The sequence below is a fragment of the Peromyscus maniculatus genome, chromosome 8, assembly GCF_049852395.1.
Source record: "Peromyscus maniculatus bairdii isolate BWxNUB_F1_BW_parent chromosome 8, HU_Pman_BW_mat_3.1, whole genome shotgun sequence".
Lineage (NCBI taxonomy): Eukaryota > Metazoa > Chordata > Mammalia > Rodentia > Cricetidae > Peromyscus > Peromyscus maniculatus.
This window is the reverse complement of record NC_134859.1, coordinates 86,111,005-86,126,605: the sequence shown is the minus strand read 5'-3', so window position 1 is coordinate 86,126,605 and position 15,601 is coordinate 86,111,005. Positions and strand designations below refer to the sequence as shown.

At 52.2% G+C, this 15,601-nt stretch overlaps 1 protein-coding gene across 1 annotated transcript; it reads left to right on the top strand.

The window, feature by feature from the left end:
- The first annotated feature begins 3,386 nt into the window (after positions 1 to 3,386).
- Ccr7 (C-C motif chemokine receptor 7) lies at positions 3,387 to 14,100 on the top strand. The gene is made up of 3 exons (XM_006971809.4): positions 3,387 to 3,470; positions 9,265 to 9,314; positions 12,109 to 14,100. Exons 1-3 carry the CDS (start codon positions 3,461 to 3,463, stop codon positions 13,183 to 13,185), a joined length of 1,137 nt encoding a protein of 378 aa, XP_006971871.1. The 5' UTR covers positions 3,387 to 3,460; the 3' UTR covers positions 13,186 to 14,100.
- Positions 14,101 to 15,601: the final 1,501 nt, after the last annotated feature.

Below are 15,601 nucleotides of genomic sequence, written 5' to 3'. Positions count from 1 at the left end.
TCTCTCTCTCTCTCTCTCTCTCTCTCTCTCTCTCTCTCTCAATAAATGCTTTAAAATAGTTGAAAATCAGGTAGGATCAAGATTATCTGTTTTGTCATAATATGAATTCTACTCATGCTACTGCTTCAAATGGGCTCTGTAGTCAGTTGCTTTTCTTTTTTCGTATTTATTTGTTTATTGGTTTTTCAAGACAGAGTTTTTCTGTATAACCCTGGCTGTCCTAGAACTTGCTCTGTAGACCAGGCTGGCCTCAAACTCAGAGATCCGACAGCCTCTGCCTCCCAAGTGCTGGGCTTAAAGGTGTGGGCCACCACTCTCCTGCTCCTGTAGTCAGTTTTTAATAAAGGAGTAATAAGGAAGATAAGGGGCACCATCTCAGGGAAAAGTTGAAGTCACCCCATCCATCAACCAACTGCTTACTAAGCACCTGCTACTTAAGTGTGCATGTCAAACGGCCTCCACTTCCATAAAGCAGAAAGTTGCAAAGAGCCAAAGACGGAGTTGTGCACAGATGCCCAGGGTACTTTTTTTTATATTGGCTTCTCCTGTGGACTTGCCTTTGTATAATACATTGGAGCATCTGCGATGTTGCAGTTGGAGACTAAGAACACATAGGATTCACTGTCGTACACAAACTACATGCTCATCACAGAGTGGACCACAGTGGTCCTCAGGGCACCAGGGGCTTTCATAAGAGCTTCAGTTGTAGAATTCCTGTTTTGACTTTTCAGTTCTCCTGATCTAACAAGGCAGCATTCTCAAGGGCCCAGCCTCAGTGTCTTGCTAGAGATGTAACACATATGCTTAGTAAGTTAGATGAAAAAAATAATAAATGGGATGAGAGAGAAACTTCTGGGATAAAGGATGTGGTAGTTTGAATGAGAATGGGCCTCAGAGGCTCATATGTTTGAATACTTACTTGGTCCCCAGTTGATGAAACTTTTAGAAGGGTCAGGAGGTGTGGCCTTGATGGAGGAGATTTCAAACTGATTTCAATTTCTCTGTCTTTGTCTCTGTCTCTGTCTCTCTCTCTCTCTCTCTCTCTCTCTCTCTCTCTCTCTCTCTCTGTTGTCTCAACATGAAAGCTCTCAGCTACTGCTCCTGCACCCTCTTTGCCTGCCTGCCACCATGTCCCCTCACAATGGTCATGGATTCACCCTCTGAAACTGTAAGCAAGCCCCCAATTAAATGATTTCTTTTATAACTTGTCTTGGTCGTGGTGTCTCTTCACAGGAATAGAAAAGTAAATAAGACTAATGACTTGTATACAGATATCCATAGCAACAATACTCATTGTTTCTACTAAACAGTAGAAACAATCCAAATAGCCGACTGATGATGAATAAAACAAGTGTAGTATATCCATACAATAGAATACTATTCAGCCATAGAAAGTAATGAAGAATTGAAACATACTACACACAGAATAACCTAATTAAAAGAAGACAGATGCAAAGGTCACCTATGGCATATGCCTATTTATATGAAATAACCATCAGAAGCAAATCTACAGAAGAAAGTAGGCCTGTGGCCATGAGGGGCTATGTGTATGGGAAGAAAAGAAGTGGGGATCACTGGTAATAATGGCAGGAGACTAAAAATGATTCAGAGTTTACTGTGGTGAAATAAACTCTGTGGCTATATACACACCGTGGAAATGTTGGTGCTGAAGAGATGGCTCAGCGGTTAAGAGCACTTGATGCTCTTGCAGAGGATCCAGGTTCGGTTCCCAGCACCCACGTGGCAGCTCACAACCACCTGTAACTTCAGTTCCAGAGGATCTGATGCCTTCTTCTGACCTCCACAGGCTTGAAGCACACATGTCGTAAACATAAGTTCATAAAGACAAACACTCATACACGTAAAAATTAATAAATCTTTTTTTAAAGGTGAATGCTATAGTATATGAACTATGTCTAAATAAAACTGTTGTGTTTTATTTTTTTAAAGAAAGAAAGAAAAAGAGACATCCTGGTATATCCCTAGTGCTCGATGGCCAATTCTCCCCAGAAGCCAAAGGGAAAGCAGGCTGGGAAATGTAGTCCCTATGTGCTGAGCAGAACAAGGGGATCAAGCGAGTGCTTGAAGCGTTATGTTGCCATGGCAACTGTTTTTAACTATTTAATACAGAAGCAAGGCCAAGTCATTCTGAATTCCATGTCAGGTACGATCCTTCACTGAATTGGCTACAGCCAGTGGCCAGAGATAAAGATGTACAGGTGTCTCTCCTAGAAGTAGAACATTCAGATATTTGCTCTAGAACACAGTTGCCACTTAACAGGCCCAGCATGGTCTCTATGTTAACTTTAAACCCACCAATTAGACTGGATAAAAAAGCTTTGCCTCACAAACATGAGGAACTGAGTTCGAATCCCCAGAACCTACATAAGAAGCATTCCTCCAATGAGACAGGAGCTGAGATAAGAGTCCCTCGAAGCTTGAAGGCCAACTCAAGTGGTAGTATGGCATGGGGGACATGACAATAACACTCTGCCTCTAACAAAAGGGAGATTGCCCTCTGACCTCCACACACAACCATGTTCATGCATACGAATGCACACAGACACATGTGGACACATATCATACACACATACGCAACAATAAAATTAATTCAAATAATCTTTTAATTTAAAACACTAATTATCAGTCTCCCTATGGGGGAAATGGGGCATGGTAGCACGTGCCTATTCATCGCAGCGCAGGGTAGGCTGAGGCAGGAGAACCACAAGTTCAAGGTCATCCTCAGCTACGTTGCAAATGTGAAGCCAGCCTGGGCTATATGATAAATGAGACCCTGTCTCAAAAAATAAGAATAAATAAAAATAAAAGTTCTCCATACAGACCCAGTTTGGATAATGGCTTAGACCTGGTAAAGGCATAGGCTCCTATGTCCTCTCTGTTGGTAGAGAGAGCCTGGGGGTTACAGGCACTCTCATATCTAGCATCTAAAAACAAACTCTTAAACTTTCACTTTGTGGTTTTTGTCATTGAAGGCTTACCAGCCCGTCCTTGATGGCCGGACCACTCAAGGGACCTCACACTAGTTGTGCAGGTGGATGCTGGGACAGTAGCTGTTGACCAAGTTTGTGCCGATTTGAAAAGAGTTTCATTCAAAACAAAGAGAAGGATGAAGACCCTCTCTGACACCTGAGCACCACCCCGCAGCCGGCCCGTCACTCACAGATGCAGACAGAGGCTCTACGAGGTGTACCGGGAGCTTTCTGAATAAAATGACCTATGACTCAGGATCCTGTGACCACTGGGGAGGGCTGCCACTCTTCATACCCTGTGGTCCCAGAAGAGGGAGGAGCAGGGGGGGTGGGAGGGGCAGGGGGGAGGGTGGCTTCACTCACAACTTAAAAGGGGCTCGCTCACACCACTTCCTCCCAGACAGGAGTAGCTAGAGACAGAGACTGCAAGTACAGCCTTCCTGTGCGTCTTCAGCCACCCAGAAAGCATCATGGACCTGGGTGAGTAAACCCCCTCCCGGGAGAGGAAGCCGACTTTTGACATTAAACCAGATTCTGGTCAGTGAGTGTGGAGGTAGGGATAAGGGTCCTGAGGGGAGGCCACCAGAGAAATCAGGGCGGTTGGTGTGAACTGGTGGCCGCTTTCAGATAATGTCATCCTATTGATCCCTGAGAGGGTGTACCTGCTCTTTCAGATGCCAGAAGGGACAAGGGGAATAAAGTGGCATCTTCTGAAGCAGGGAATGCAGACTGTGGCAGGCTGACCTCGTTGACCTGGATAGAACTTGCTGTGTGGGCTGGGAAGTGATAGTTGATGCTCTCGGGCACCTCAGGACACCCTGCCCCATCTCTGAGTCCTTCTTTTCTCTCCTGTTAAACCAGGATTTGAATCCCCAACCCTATGGGTTTATAAGAAAGAGTAAATTGAAGGGGTCAGTGTTGTGTGTTGTGTGACATGCAATACAAATGCAAGCTGCAGCCTCTGTCTCTCTGTCTCTCTTTGTCTCTCTGTCTCTGTCTCTCCCTCCCTCCCACACATCCCATTAGCTTGGTGCCTCTTGCAAGTTAAAGGACCAGTGATGAACATGAAGTGGAGTGGTCAGGGGGGCGTTCCATGTAGAGCAGTCATAGCACAGCACAGCCCCTAAACAAACCCCAAACCCCACCCACCACAGCCCAGCAGACCGCTCCTGTCAGTAAAAAGTCCTTCTTGCAGCCTAGCCTCCATCTCTACTATAGCAAAGTGCCAGGGAAGTCCCAGGAGGCGCTAAGTAAGTAGACCGCCTCCGGACACCCCAGTTACAAATCTTAAATCTCGGCTGCAGAGTCAGACCCCGCGGAGGCTAAAAGGCCAGGTTCCTAGAGGGTTCCGCTCATCAGTAAGTAAAGCACCATTGTGGCCTCAAAGCCACAAGGGGTTGACTTTAAAAAGTGAAGGTTCCCTGGTGCTGCCCTCACACCCCTCCCCGCCACACCACAGCCAGCAGCGCCTTTATCTCTGCCTCCCCTGCCCAGCATGCATTGCACCCTGGGTCTGGATTCAGCTGTGGAAGGTACATAGTGGTGACCACCTCTGCTGCCTGGGAACTCAGGGGAAGCAAGCAGAGTTCGAGTCTTACACCTCTGCCTCCCAGATGTTTCAGGGTGTAGTTAGAAAATGTTGATGGGGTGGATGGATGGGTGGGTGGATGGATGGATGGATGGATGAATGGATGGATGGATGGATGGATGGATGGATGGATGGATGATGGATGGATAATGGATAGATGGATGAAATCAATCACTCCAAGAAGGTTTTAGATTTTGAATATCTGTCTATTCCAGCTTGTCCTGCCCCCAGCCTGCTTTCTAAGCCTGCCCCCCAGGTATCTACCTCCACCAGCCACAATCCCAGAGTGCCCACCCTGTCCACCAAAGACCTTCTCCACCTTCCTATATTAACCTCTGAAAAGTGACTCCCAGGATAGAGGAAAGGTTCTGACTTTATAGCGCTTGCTAATTTCCATGGTGTAAAGTCTCCCATCCCAGTTGGTCAGTTCAGGGTCTAAACGCTGGACACAAACAGGGGGTGGACACCTGCCCTCCTGGCACTGGGACATCACAAAGTGTCTCTCCTGGACTAGGCTTGGGGATGCTAGACTCATGGCTTTGACAAAGGGGGCAGGGCAACCTCTGGTCCTGGAAGAAAGGATAGTCTTGCTTTTTGACTCAACTCAAAAGCACCCCCAACAGCTCACCCTGAAATACTGGTATGCGGGGAAACTGCTAAGAACCTTTGCTCAAAACAGGCTCCGGGACCGTTGGAAGGGCGGGTGGGCCACAAAGAATCTGTTTTTCACTCTCCGTCTGCCCAGCAGAGACAAGAGGTGGGTGAGGAGGCCAGGTTTCTGTTATACAAAATGAAAAACTCCAAGCCAGGGCTGAGCCGGCCTCTTTCATGATTTGAATGAGCAGCCCTCAAGTGCCCTCCCCACCTTCGAGAAACGGGACCACAGATCTCAGCACAACTTCTCAAAAGCAGAGATAAGAAAAAGGAACCCATGAGAGGCTTGTGTCTCACCGCTGATCCATAGATGGTGTCAGAAGGGGATTCAGGGTCAGTCCCTCCCGGACCTCCAGAAACCTGGCTGTGGAGAACAACACTGTAGCCCGGGGTAGCGAAGAGAAAACTCCGCTCTTCGCAGGGCGTTTTCTTCCGGTCACCTGTGTCATTCATTGAGAGTTTTATGAATAGAATAGTCGATCTGGTGGAGAGAGTAACTTGTATGTCAACATGCCTCCGTGAGATACAGCACTCCCTGGGGCATGAGGACAAGATTAGAAAACAAAACTGTGAACGTGGATCAGGGGAGCATTTACGTTGTAATTGTGAAGGGTGTGTAGACGTTGTCAAGCCAAATAAAGAAGACGTAAGGGCCCAGGATGTGGCAGGAACTTTCAGACTCTGTAGCCATCAGAAGTCAACAAGGTAAATGAGGGAGCAGAGAGTCAGGAAACGGATGGACGCACAAGCTTGAGGACCTGAGCTTGGAGCCTCGGGACCTCTGCTCACAAGCTGGTGGTAGCAGTGCACGCTAGCAATGCCAGCCCTAGGCAGGCAGAGACAGCAGGTCCCTGGGGCTCGCTAGCCAGCCAGTCTTCAGAGTTGGCAAACTCCAGGTTCAGTGAGAGACCCTGTCTCAAAAATAAACAAATAAATAAGGTGGCCAGAAACTGAGGAAGACCACTGATGTCAACCTCTGGCCACCATATGGGTATGCACCCGCACATGCACCTTGGGAAAGGCGCAGGCCAAGGGGACTGAGGGAAAGGAGAGAGTACCAATAAGGGAGCCAGGCTAGGGCAATCCTTACGTTCTGCGTGACAGCATCAGGGAGTCCATACATCGTCCCTAAAAGGAATGGGAGCCAGCAAAGAGTTTTCCTCCTGTCCACATAGACGGGTAAATAGATGAAATCTGTGTTTTGGAAAGCCCTAGGAACAACAAAGCCCTGGGTCAAGACCGAGGAGGGACCGTCTTCAAGAGACGGAGGTGTAGAAGTGACAGAAATGAATGGCCAGTGACAGTGACAACGGGGTACAGGGGGCGGGAGTCTCCTTGATCTGTGGAGGAGCCTCTCTCTACACAGGAGGCCCATCAGAAATGTCCCCTGGCTCAGTCATGAGAACCCAGGCTAGATGTCTCATTCACATCTCCGATCTACTTTTTAGTGACTCCAGACAAGCAGCTTAACATCTCTGGGCCTCTGTTCTCTAGAATGCAGAAGGAATACAATTAGTAGCTTCCAAGATGTTGTGAGGGGGAAGAAATGTACCAAGAGGGGGTAGGAGCGCAGTTTCCACAGCTAGTGGGCCAACATCATCCTGGGGAAGCCTTGTGCTTCTGCTTCCTCACATGACTATCTTACAGGGCATTCATAAGGACGGGGTGAGAGCGCCCATGTGTGGACAGCACACTGAAAGAGAGCTCAGTCAGTACCAACTGTATCACTGAGTGAAGACTCATGTCAAGATCCCATCAGCTTTCCCATCCCTGCTTCCCATTCGCCCTCTGGATCCCTTACCGATGCCCTGCTTCTGCCTCCTCCCTCTCCCATGTCCCTACGGTGGCTGAGAAGGTCCAGAGAGGAAAATGTTTGAGGTGTCTCTGGGACCGGATGATAGGCAGCCATGGTTTGCTGGGGGAATGAGCAGGTGGGAGTTTTAGAACCTGACGGGGAGAAGGTTTCCCAGGCTGGGGTGGGGTGGGGTGGGGGGTGGGGGTTAGGCTGGAGTGCTAGGGAATTTTTCCTTCATCATACTCAGTCTGCAAACCCGAGAACTCAGGAAACACTCCTGGACCCTGACATTCCCAAGTGCTGCCCAAGAGTGATCGCTTTATGACTGTTGACAGACAAGGAGGCGTCTGACTCACTGCCACTGACGGGTCCCTCCCTCTGCCACCACACATTCGAATTCCCCCAAGATCCCTGGGAAACTGTCTTGAAAATGGCCTGCCCTGGATCACCCACCCCTCACCCCGACCTCATATCCAGCCTCCCTGGGAATGAGAAATCGATTTCATCCACACACCCGAGCGCCCCCTCCCCACAGTGGCTGCAAACGGACCAGGACAGGACCCAGGAGAAGGGGGCGAACAGAGTAAAACAGAAACCGTTCTGGTCCCCCAGGGGCTTCTCGCTCTCCCCGACAGTCAGATTGAGCTTTCTCTGCAGTAACCGAAAGACGTTGACGTGTTGAAAGAAACCTCGAGCGCCCAACGCCGAAATGAGTCAGGGGAGGGAGGGCTGTGCATCAGACCCCGAAGAGAATGTGGTTAACGGTGAACACGTGGCCCTGAGCACGAGGGCTCAAGGGGCAATTCAGTTAGGAAGGGGGAGTGAGAGAGAGGGCCTGTGAGGCCACGTGGTGATGCTCCCACTCCTGGCTGCGGATGTTCTAGTGCAAGCTGATGGTAAGGGGAGAGTGGCTGTCTGTCCCCAGAAAGAGATGGAAGGAGCTAGGGAGGCAAGGCCTTCAAGTGGATGGTTGGAGGCTTGAGCACCGTGCTAAGCATGGGGGACTCTCCATCTTTACAGCCAGGAAGAGCTCTTGGGGATTTAGGAGGGAGGCACAGTGGGGATAAACCACAGAGCTATGCTTTAGTAAGACGTGCCTAGGTGGCGTGAAGGAAGGTGTGCAGGTGGGGAAAACGTTCACCTGGTGACCTGAGGCCCTTCCTGCCTGTACTAAGAGTGGCCAAGCCTAAAATCCCCCAGCCTGTGGGCACTCTCAGCCTGGAGCAACATTGCAAGGCACACTGGGTGTCATGTCACTCAGGCTCCAGCAGGTGGTGCTATGGCCAAGGACACATAACCTCTGGGTTTGTGCAGCTTCCCTGGCCTCCAGAGGGCCCCCACCCTCCTGAAGATTCCTGGAGCAAAGTTCCACTCTGGTTCGGCCTAGGTGGCATTCACAAGTCCCATCCACACAGGGACTGACTCTCCTGTGGATCTGAGGAACTGGGTTCGGGGACTGGAGAAGGTCTCAGTGGCAAAGAAGGCAGAGCCAGGGTCCCTGGGAGGGAGTGGAGGATAAGATGTCTGCATAAATTACTTTGCCAGCTGTCTTCTTGCTTAGGAGAACATGCAGCCCAGGCTGGCCCAAGGCTCAGCCTCAAGCAGAATGAGGAGCTGTCTATGGCACATACAGGCCTGTTCTAACCCAGGGTCTCTGTCTACAGAGGAAGAAAAAGCAGTTCTCCATTTCCTTAGCCCACCCCCCTTGGAATATCTGTGAGGCTTCCCGTGTGGTTGTCCATACATCTGGACACCAAGAAATGCTCCCAGGCCGGTGGATCCTGCCACCAGGGCAGCGATGGACATGTGTGCATACACCCCGACCACCCCAGGGCCCTGCCTCCTCTTCCTGCATCATGTGGAATGGGAAGAGGGGCCACTGAGGCCGCTGTGTGGAGCCAGCAGTCATGAGGGGTTGTTAGGGTACAGCGGATTCTGCAAACCAGCAGCAGCCTAGCCGGGCCAAGGTGGTGGTGGGGGGCGGGGGGAGGCTGTTCCTCTTCTTTCCCAGACCTGGGAGTGGAGGAGGAAGGGAGGGAGGTGAAGACAGGGATGCTGGGCAGCAGGCCAGGTGTTTAAACGCACAATCTGGTTCTGATGTTCTCTTTCAGCAAAAGCGGTGCCTGGAGCCTGGGATGAAAGTTCCCAACGGTGCCCCCGCCCCCATCCCCCGCTTTCCTTAATAACAGAGCGTTGTCTCCGCCAGGCAGTAACATCACCTCCTTTGTCTCCTACAGGGAAACCCACGAAAAACGTGCTGGTGGTGGCTCTCCTTGTCATTTTCCAGGTGAGGTTTCCAGCCAGGGGAAGCGCTCTCCCCTCCTTCAGGGCCCCTCCCCAGCCAGGAGTGCTCACCCCTGAACATTTTGCTGAAGGGGAAGGAAAGGACTGGACACAAACCCACCCGCCATTCATTAAGCTGCCCACGACACCTCCCTCCTGGGGGATAGGGGTGAGGCAGACAATCTCTGGACTTCCTTTGTCCCCATTTAAATTAAAGCTCAGGGAGAAGAGACCTACCCACACCTTCACCTCCTCACCTCCCACCTCCCCGCCCAGGAGACAGAAACACAGTTTCTGAGTTCTTAGAGAGACTCTCGTGTCGTGCAACACAAAGCTCAGAGGGGCCTGATGTGCACATAGGCACACGTCCCTCTGTGAGCTGGGAAAAGGACCCTTGCTCTGGCCATCGGGGTAACTCTCCAGTCGCCCAAAGTTGTCTCTTCCTGCCTTTCAGTCCAAGGTTCTCCTTGTAACCTCATTCTGTGTATTCTCTCATAAAATAGAGAGCCATCTGGTCTGCCTGTGGGGAGAAGGGAGGGAGAAGGGTGGAGCCTGGGACCCTGTGGAAAGGATGGTGGCTGGAACGCATATAGGGTCTGAATTCTGCAGAGCAAAGAGCCTGCTTCACAATGCTCCATTCTCTGTCCCTGCCAGGAGGCAGAAGGAGCGCCCCATCAAACACCAGAGTCGGGAGACTGTAACTCCTGGAGTCAAGTTTCCTCTGCGGGGGTGGGAACTCTCTGGAGGTGGAGGGGATGGCCAAGGCCAGCCTGGAAAAGCAATCCTTCAGAATTTGACTCTCCCCCAGGTCCGGAGGCCAGAGGGGCAGCTTTCCAGGAGCTCAGGCCAGAGGCAGGCCCCACACTGGGCACTGTTCCCCAAACCCCATCTCAGAGGCCCCCGAAGCTTGGGCTGCAGCCCTTAGCCTGGCCCCTGCCCCGTGGCCACTCCCTCCCGCATTGCTGGCTGGAAGGGCCAGAGAAGGGTGAAGACATCTGTGGCTGGTTTTTGTCTTTCACTTGGGGGAAGGGGGGTTCAGACAGGGCCGGATGTGGTGGGGCTGTGGGCTGCAGAGGCGGCAAGCCTTGGGGGAGGGTGTGGAGCAGGAGCAAGGGATGGGAGAGACAAGATGGGGGTAGGGGGGTGGGAGCACACTTTATAGAAGCTGGGAGTTCTGTCCTCCCAAAGATCTAGAAACCCCTTAAATCCAGGGGCCTCGGACCCATTCGTGAGGAGCCAAGAGCAGCTATCCCCTCCCAGGGCCCCCAGGCTGCAGTGGGACCTGGACCAGGGAGAGAAGGTTGCTACGGACTTTCCTCCTCAAGTTAGCAATGCCCAAAGAGAAGGCTCCAGTGAGGAACCCTGAGCTTCCCAAAGTAGGCCTTCAACCCCCACCCCATCTACAGTGGTCCACCTATCACACACACACACACACACACACACACACACACACACACACACACACGCAGCAGGCGCCCCCTCCATTGATAAAATCACAGCCGCTGCTGAACCTCCCCCCCACACACACACCCTGCAGCCCTGCAACAGGGCTAAAAAAAGCCCAGAACAGCTGAGCCCTGCTGATTGGGATCTGCCGGAAGAGAGGCAGAGAGATGTGGGGAGAGGGTGGGAACGCAGAGGGAGAGTGGGAGACAGGAGCCGCTTCCTTCCAGGGGCACAAGCACCCCTAGGAAGACAGTCACAGTGCAGGAGCTCTGCCCCCATAGGCCCTGCCATCCAGTGGTACATTCGTGAATACACTGCCTGGGTGCAGGGGGTACCATGGAGCCATGAGAATCTTGCCTCATACCGATCCCTCAGCTGATACCGATTCCTATCTAGAAATCTTCTCTTCCTGCTTCAGACCTTCCTCAACCTTGACCCTAATGTAGGGATTTCCCTCAAAAGCTGAGGCATTTTGTACCACCACCACCACCACCACCACCACCACCATCACCCAAAAAACTCCACCAGGACCTAAAAGAGGCTCCAGAAGAAAGAAACACATTCCCGACACCACAGCATCACTTAAGAGTAAGAGAAACCCTCTGTAGACAAAAAGGGAACCAGAATCAGGGCCCCAGACCTCACAACAACAGAGTCAGGATTTGCCTTCATCTCACAGACGAAGAGATGTGTGTTTTCCAGGTCTCAGCAGACCCCAAAGCCCTAGACTCTCTAGTCCACCACCATCAGAGAGCATGAATCAGTGTGTCCCGAGAGTTGACAAAAATCAGACCTTTGCTATTGATAAGTAGAAATGTAGACTTCAGGTCCTGCCTCAGTCTACCCAGTCAGGATGGGCATTTTAACACGATCCTCCTTAGGTAATTCACACACATGCCAAACACATTATTTAGATTTGTTTTATGTGTACAAATGTCTTGCCTGCATGCATCTAAGTGCACCGCATGCATGCCTGCTGCCGGGGGAGGTCAGAAGTGGGCATCAGATCCCATGGAAGTGGAGTTCCAGATAACTGTGAGCCACCATGTGGGTGCTGGGAACCAAACCGGGCTTCTCTGCAAGAGTACCACGTGATCGTAACCACTGAGCCAGTTCTCCAGCCCCAGATGCCGACGCTTGAGATACACTGATTTCAAATCACAGACTTGCTCGGGATTTGAGGGGGAAATGTCGATTCCTGGGCTCTGCCCTCTGAGATGCTGCCTCAGTGGGCCTAAGGTCTGAGAATTCGCAAGAAGCAGCAAGGCCATGCTAGAACCACCGTTCTAGGCTGATGCGGCCCAGCCAGATGCGGACTGCTGGCTAACCAGGTGTGTCTCCCCCCTCCTCAGGTGTGCTTCTGTCAAGATGAGGTCACAGATGATTACATTGGCGAGAACACCACAGTGGACTATACCCTGTATGAGTCGGTGTGCTTCAAAAAAGACGTGCGGAACTTTAAGGCCTGGTTCCTCCCTCTCATGTATTCAGTCATTTGCTTCGTGGGCCTGATGGGCAATGGGCTGGTGGTGTTGACATACATCTATTTCAAGAGGCTCAAGACCATGACGGACACCTACCTGCTCAACCTGGCCGTGGCCGACATCCTCTTCCTCCTGGTCCTCCCCTTCTGGGCCTACAGCGCAGCCAAGTCCTGGATCTTTGGCGTCTACCTGTGCAAGGGCATCTTTGGTATCTATAAAATCAGCTTCTTCAGCGGCATGCTGCTGCTCCTGTGCATCAGCATCGACCGCTACGTGGCCATCGTCCAGGCCGTGTCAGCCCACCGCCACCGGGCCCGGGTGCTGCTCATCAGCAAGTTGTCCTGTGTTTGCATCTGGATGCTGGCCATACTGCTTTCCACCCCAGAGCTGCTCTACAGTGGCCTCCAGAAGAGCGTCAGCGAGGACACGTGGAGATGCTCCCTCATCCCTGACCATGTGGAGACCGTGATCACCATCCAAGTGGCCCAGATGGCTATTGGGTTTGTGGTGCCTCTGGTGGTCATGAGCTTCTGCTACCTTGTCATCATCCGCACCCTGCTCCAGGCACGCAACTTTGAGCGGAACAAGGCCATCAAGGTGATCATTGCTGTCGTGGTGGTCTTCATAGTCTTCCAGCTGCCCTACAACGGGGTAGTCCTGGCCAAGACGGTGGCCAATTTCAACATCACCAACAGCAGCTGCGAACTCAGCAAGCAGCTCGACATCGCCTACGACGTCACCTACAGCCTGGCCTGTGTCCGCTGCTGCGTCAACCCTTTCTTGTACGCCTTCATCGGCGTCAAGTTCCGCAGTGACCTCTTCAAGCTCTTCAAAGACTTGGGCTGCCTCAGCCAGGAACAGCTTCGGCAGTGGTCTTCCTGCAGGCATGTGCGGCAGACTTCCATGAGCATGGAGGCCGAGACCACCACCACCTTCTCCCCATAGGTGACTGTCCCTGCCTGGACTACAAGGACCTCTCCCAGGAGCCCTAAGGTGGGGCACTGGAAACATGTAAAGACTCAGAACCCACCAAAGAGCTGCTGAGGGAAGAGCAGTTCTGGCCAGTCAGGTTGACCTTGGGGCCTAAGAAACCGCTTAACCCAACCCATGCTACCTCAACCGAGGCCGGAAGAGACATGGCTGAGAAATTAATAACCCGAGCCAGGACAGCTGTGCCCAAACTGACAGACAAAAGTGAAAGTTGAGAGGCCATCAGACCTTCTGGAGTGAAGGATGTGGGGCTGGTGAGCACCCTGGGGGTGGAAGCAGGCTGCTGAGACCTCTGCATGAACCCTCTTCTAGCCTAGCGAGATGTTCCACAGAGCCAAGGACAGAGGTCACATATTCCAGAGACCCAGGTTTTTGTCTCCGAAACCAAGATGGCGGAATCACACCCTGGCGTGTGGAGGAAGGGGAGCCAGGGACTGGTCTAATTAACTCTGACTTAACTCCCTCCTTCCACCTTCCTTCTCCGCTGTCGTCCAGCCAGCAAGAGATGGCGGTCTCCATGCTCCCTCAGAGCACCCCTGCCCCTCCCTTCTGCCCCTCCTCAGCTCTCCGCAGGGAAGGGGTGGTGTTTCCTGCAGGCCAGGCTGCATCATCAGCCTACCGCAGTCCCAGCCGGGGCTCTGGATGGCCATGGCAAGTGGTCACTGTCCCCTGGGATGGGCGGAAAAGGCGGGGAGAAAGGTCAGGAGGATGAAGAAAGGTGCCCCTGCCGGCTGACAAAAAGCCAGCAAGCCGCTTCTTTATTCTCTGTCAGCCACAGAAACCTTTCCTCATGTTCTGCTTTCGATTTATAAGAGCACACATTTTACTCAGACACGAATAAAAATTTTCCCTTGAGGAAACAACAACTTTAAAAAGAAGGGGGAAAATTCTTTGGTAAATGGCAAGTGAGTGAGCTCTTTGGTAATCCCCCCCCCACTCCACCTGATGCCCCCCCCCCCCCCCCCCCCCCCCCGCTCCCCTCACCCCTCCTCCCCAGCCTTCCTTTCTCGGCACTCAGAAACATGAGGTCACTGAATGAATGCCTCCAGAGATACAAGCCCAGGAAGCTGCCAGAGGTGGGAAGAGAGGGCAGGCTGTCCATCTCGCGGAGCCCAGGCCCGCTCAGGCTGCCTGCACATGGGAGACCGCTCCGAGCAGAGCGGAAAGACCAGGGTCTCCCAGGAACCCCTGCACCTGCATCCTGGAGTGTTTGCTGTCCCACAACAGCCTGGGACAGCCCTGACCCTTGTCGGGCACCTTCAGACTTTCCCAACCCCCTCCGAGAACTCGGGTTTGGTGGGAGGCTCCGAGGTCACGGCATTCTAGGGTAGGGGAGCTAGGATGAGACAGACGGTGCACGGGACTCCTTGCTGGGTGCTTGAGAGCCGGAACCACTCAGTAGCCTCCTTCCCAGCCTCCAGTGAGAGTGGCCCTCTGTAGTGCGTGTCCTGGTCCATTCCTGTTGCCTGTAACAAAACACCACAGTCTGGGTAACTTTATAAACAATAGAAATCTGTTTCTCACAGTTCTGGAAGTGAGACATTGAGCATAAAGCCCACACTAGTTCTCTATTTAAGAGAGCCCCATTTATCAGGGTGGAACCCTCATGACCAGCAAATTATCTCCCAAGGGCTCCAGTCCCATCACTATAGGGCTCAAGTTCCGACATGGGGCTATTGGAGGGACATCATACATTCAAAAGATAGCAGTGTAGATATCCCTTGTGGAAAGCAGAGGGAGGGGACCAGAATCTGTCCACCCTCACCCCACCCCCACAGGCCACATGTCCTTGTCACTGTCCCCCAGTAGTAAACCTAACTACTCCAAGCCTGTGATGCCTAGGAAAGTGTTTGAAGGTTGGGCACCCTAACCACTCTGAGCCTGGAGGCAAGCTGTGGATGGGACAAGAGAGAGAGAGAGAAAGAAAGGGAGAGACAGAGAGAGAGAGAGAGAGAGAGAGAGAGAGAGAGAGAGAGAGAGAGAGAGAGAGAGGTGAAACATTCACACAAACACATAACTCCAATTTCCCCAAGCCAAAGGGAACCAGAGCCTGCCCCATAATGATGCCCATTCTCTAATCTTGTAACCACAAACACAGCCTTTACCCTCCTCCACAGGATGCATGGGGCTAGAAAGATTTTAACACAATTTGTCAGGCGGCCTCCAGGCCTGGATCAGCACCCTGGGGAGAACGAGATGGGCAGTCAGTGGGCAGTGGCTTTCGGGATGATGGTACTGAATAGTAAGAGGTACAGCCGACTGTGTGACCACAAGCATGTGGCAGGAGGACGATGTCACGGAACGTGTACATCCCCGAGGGGGACCTGCCAGAGGGCATGTGGGTGTGGGTGTCCTAACGAGGTAACAGTTG

Excerpts from the sequence above, each read along its gene's own strand:
- Ccr7 (XM_006971809.4), top strand. Across the intron at positions 9,315-12,108 it reads CTCTCCTTGTCATTTTCCAG|GTGTGCTTCTGTCAAGATGA; the intron begins GTGAGGTTTCCA and ends CCCCCTCCTCAG.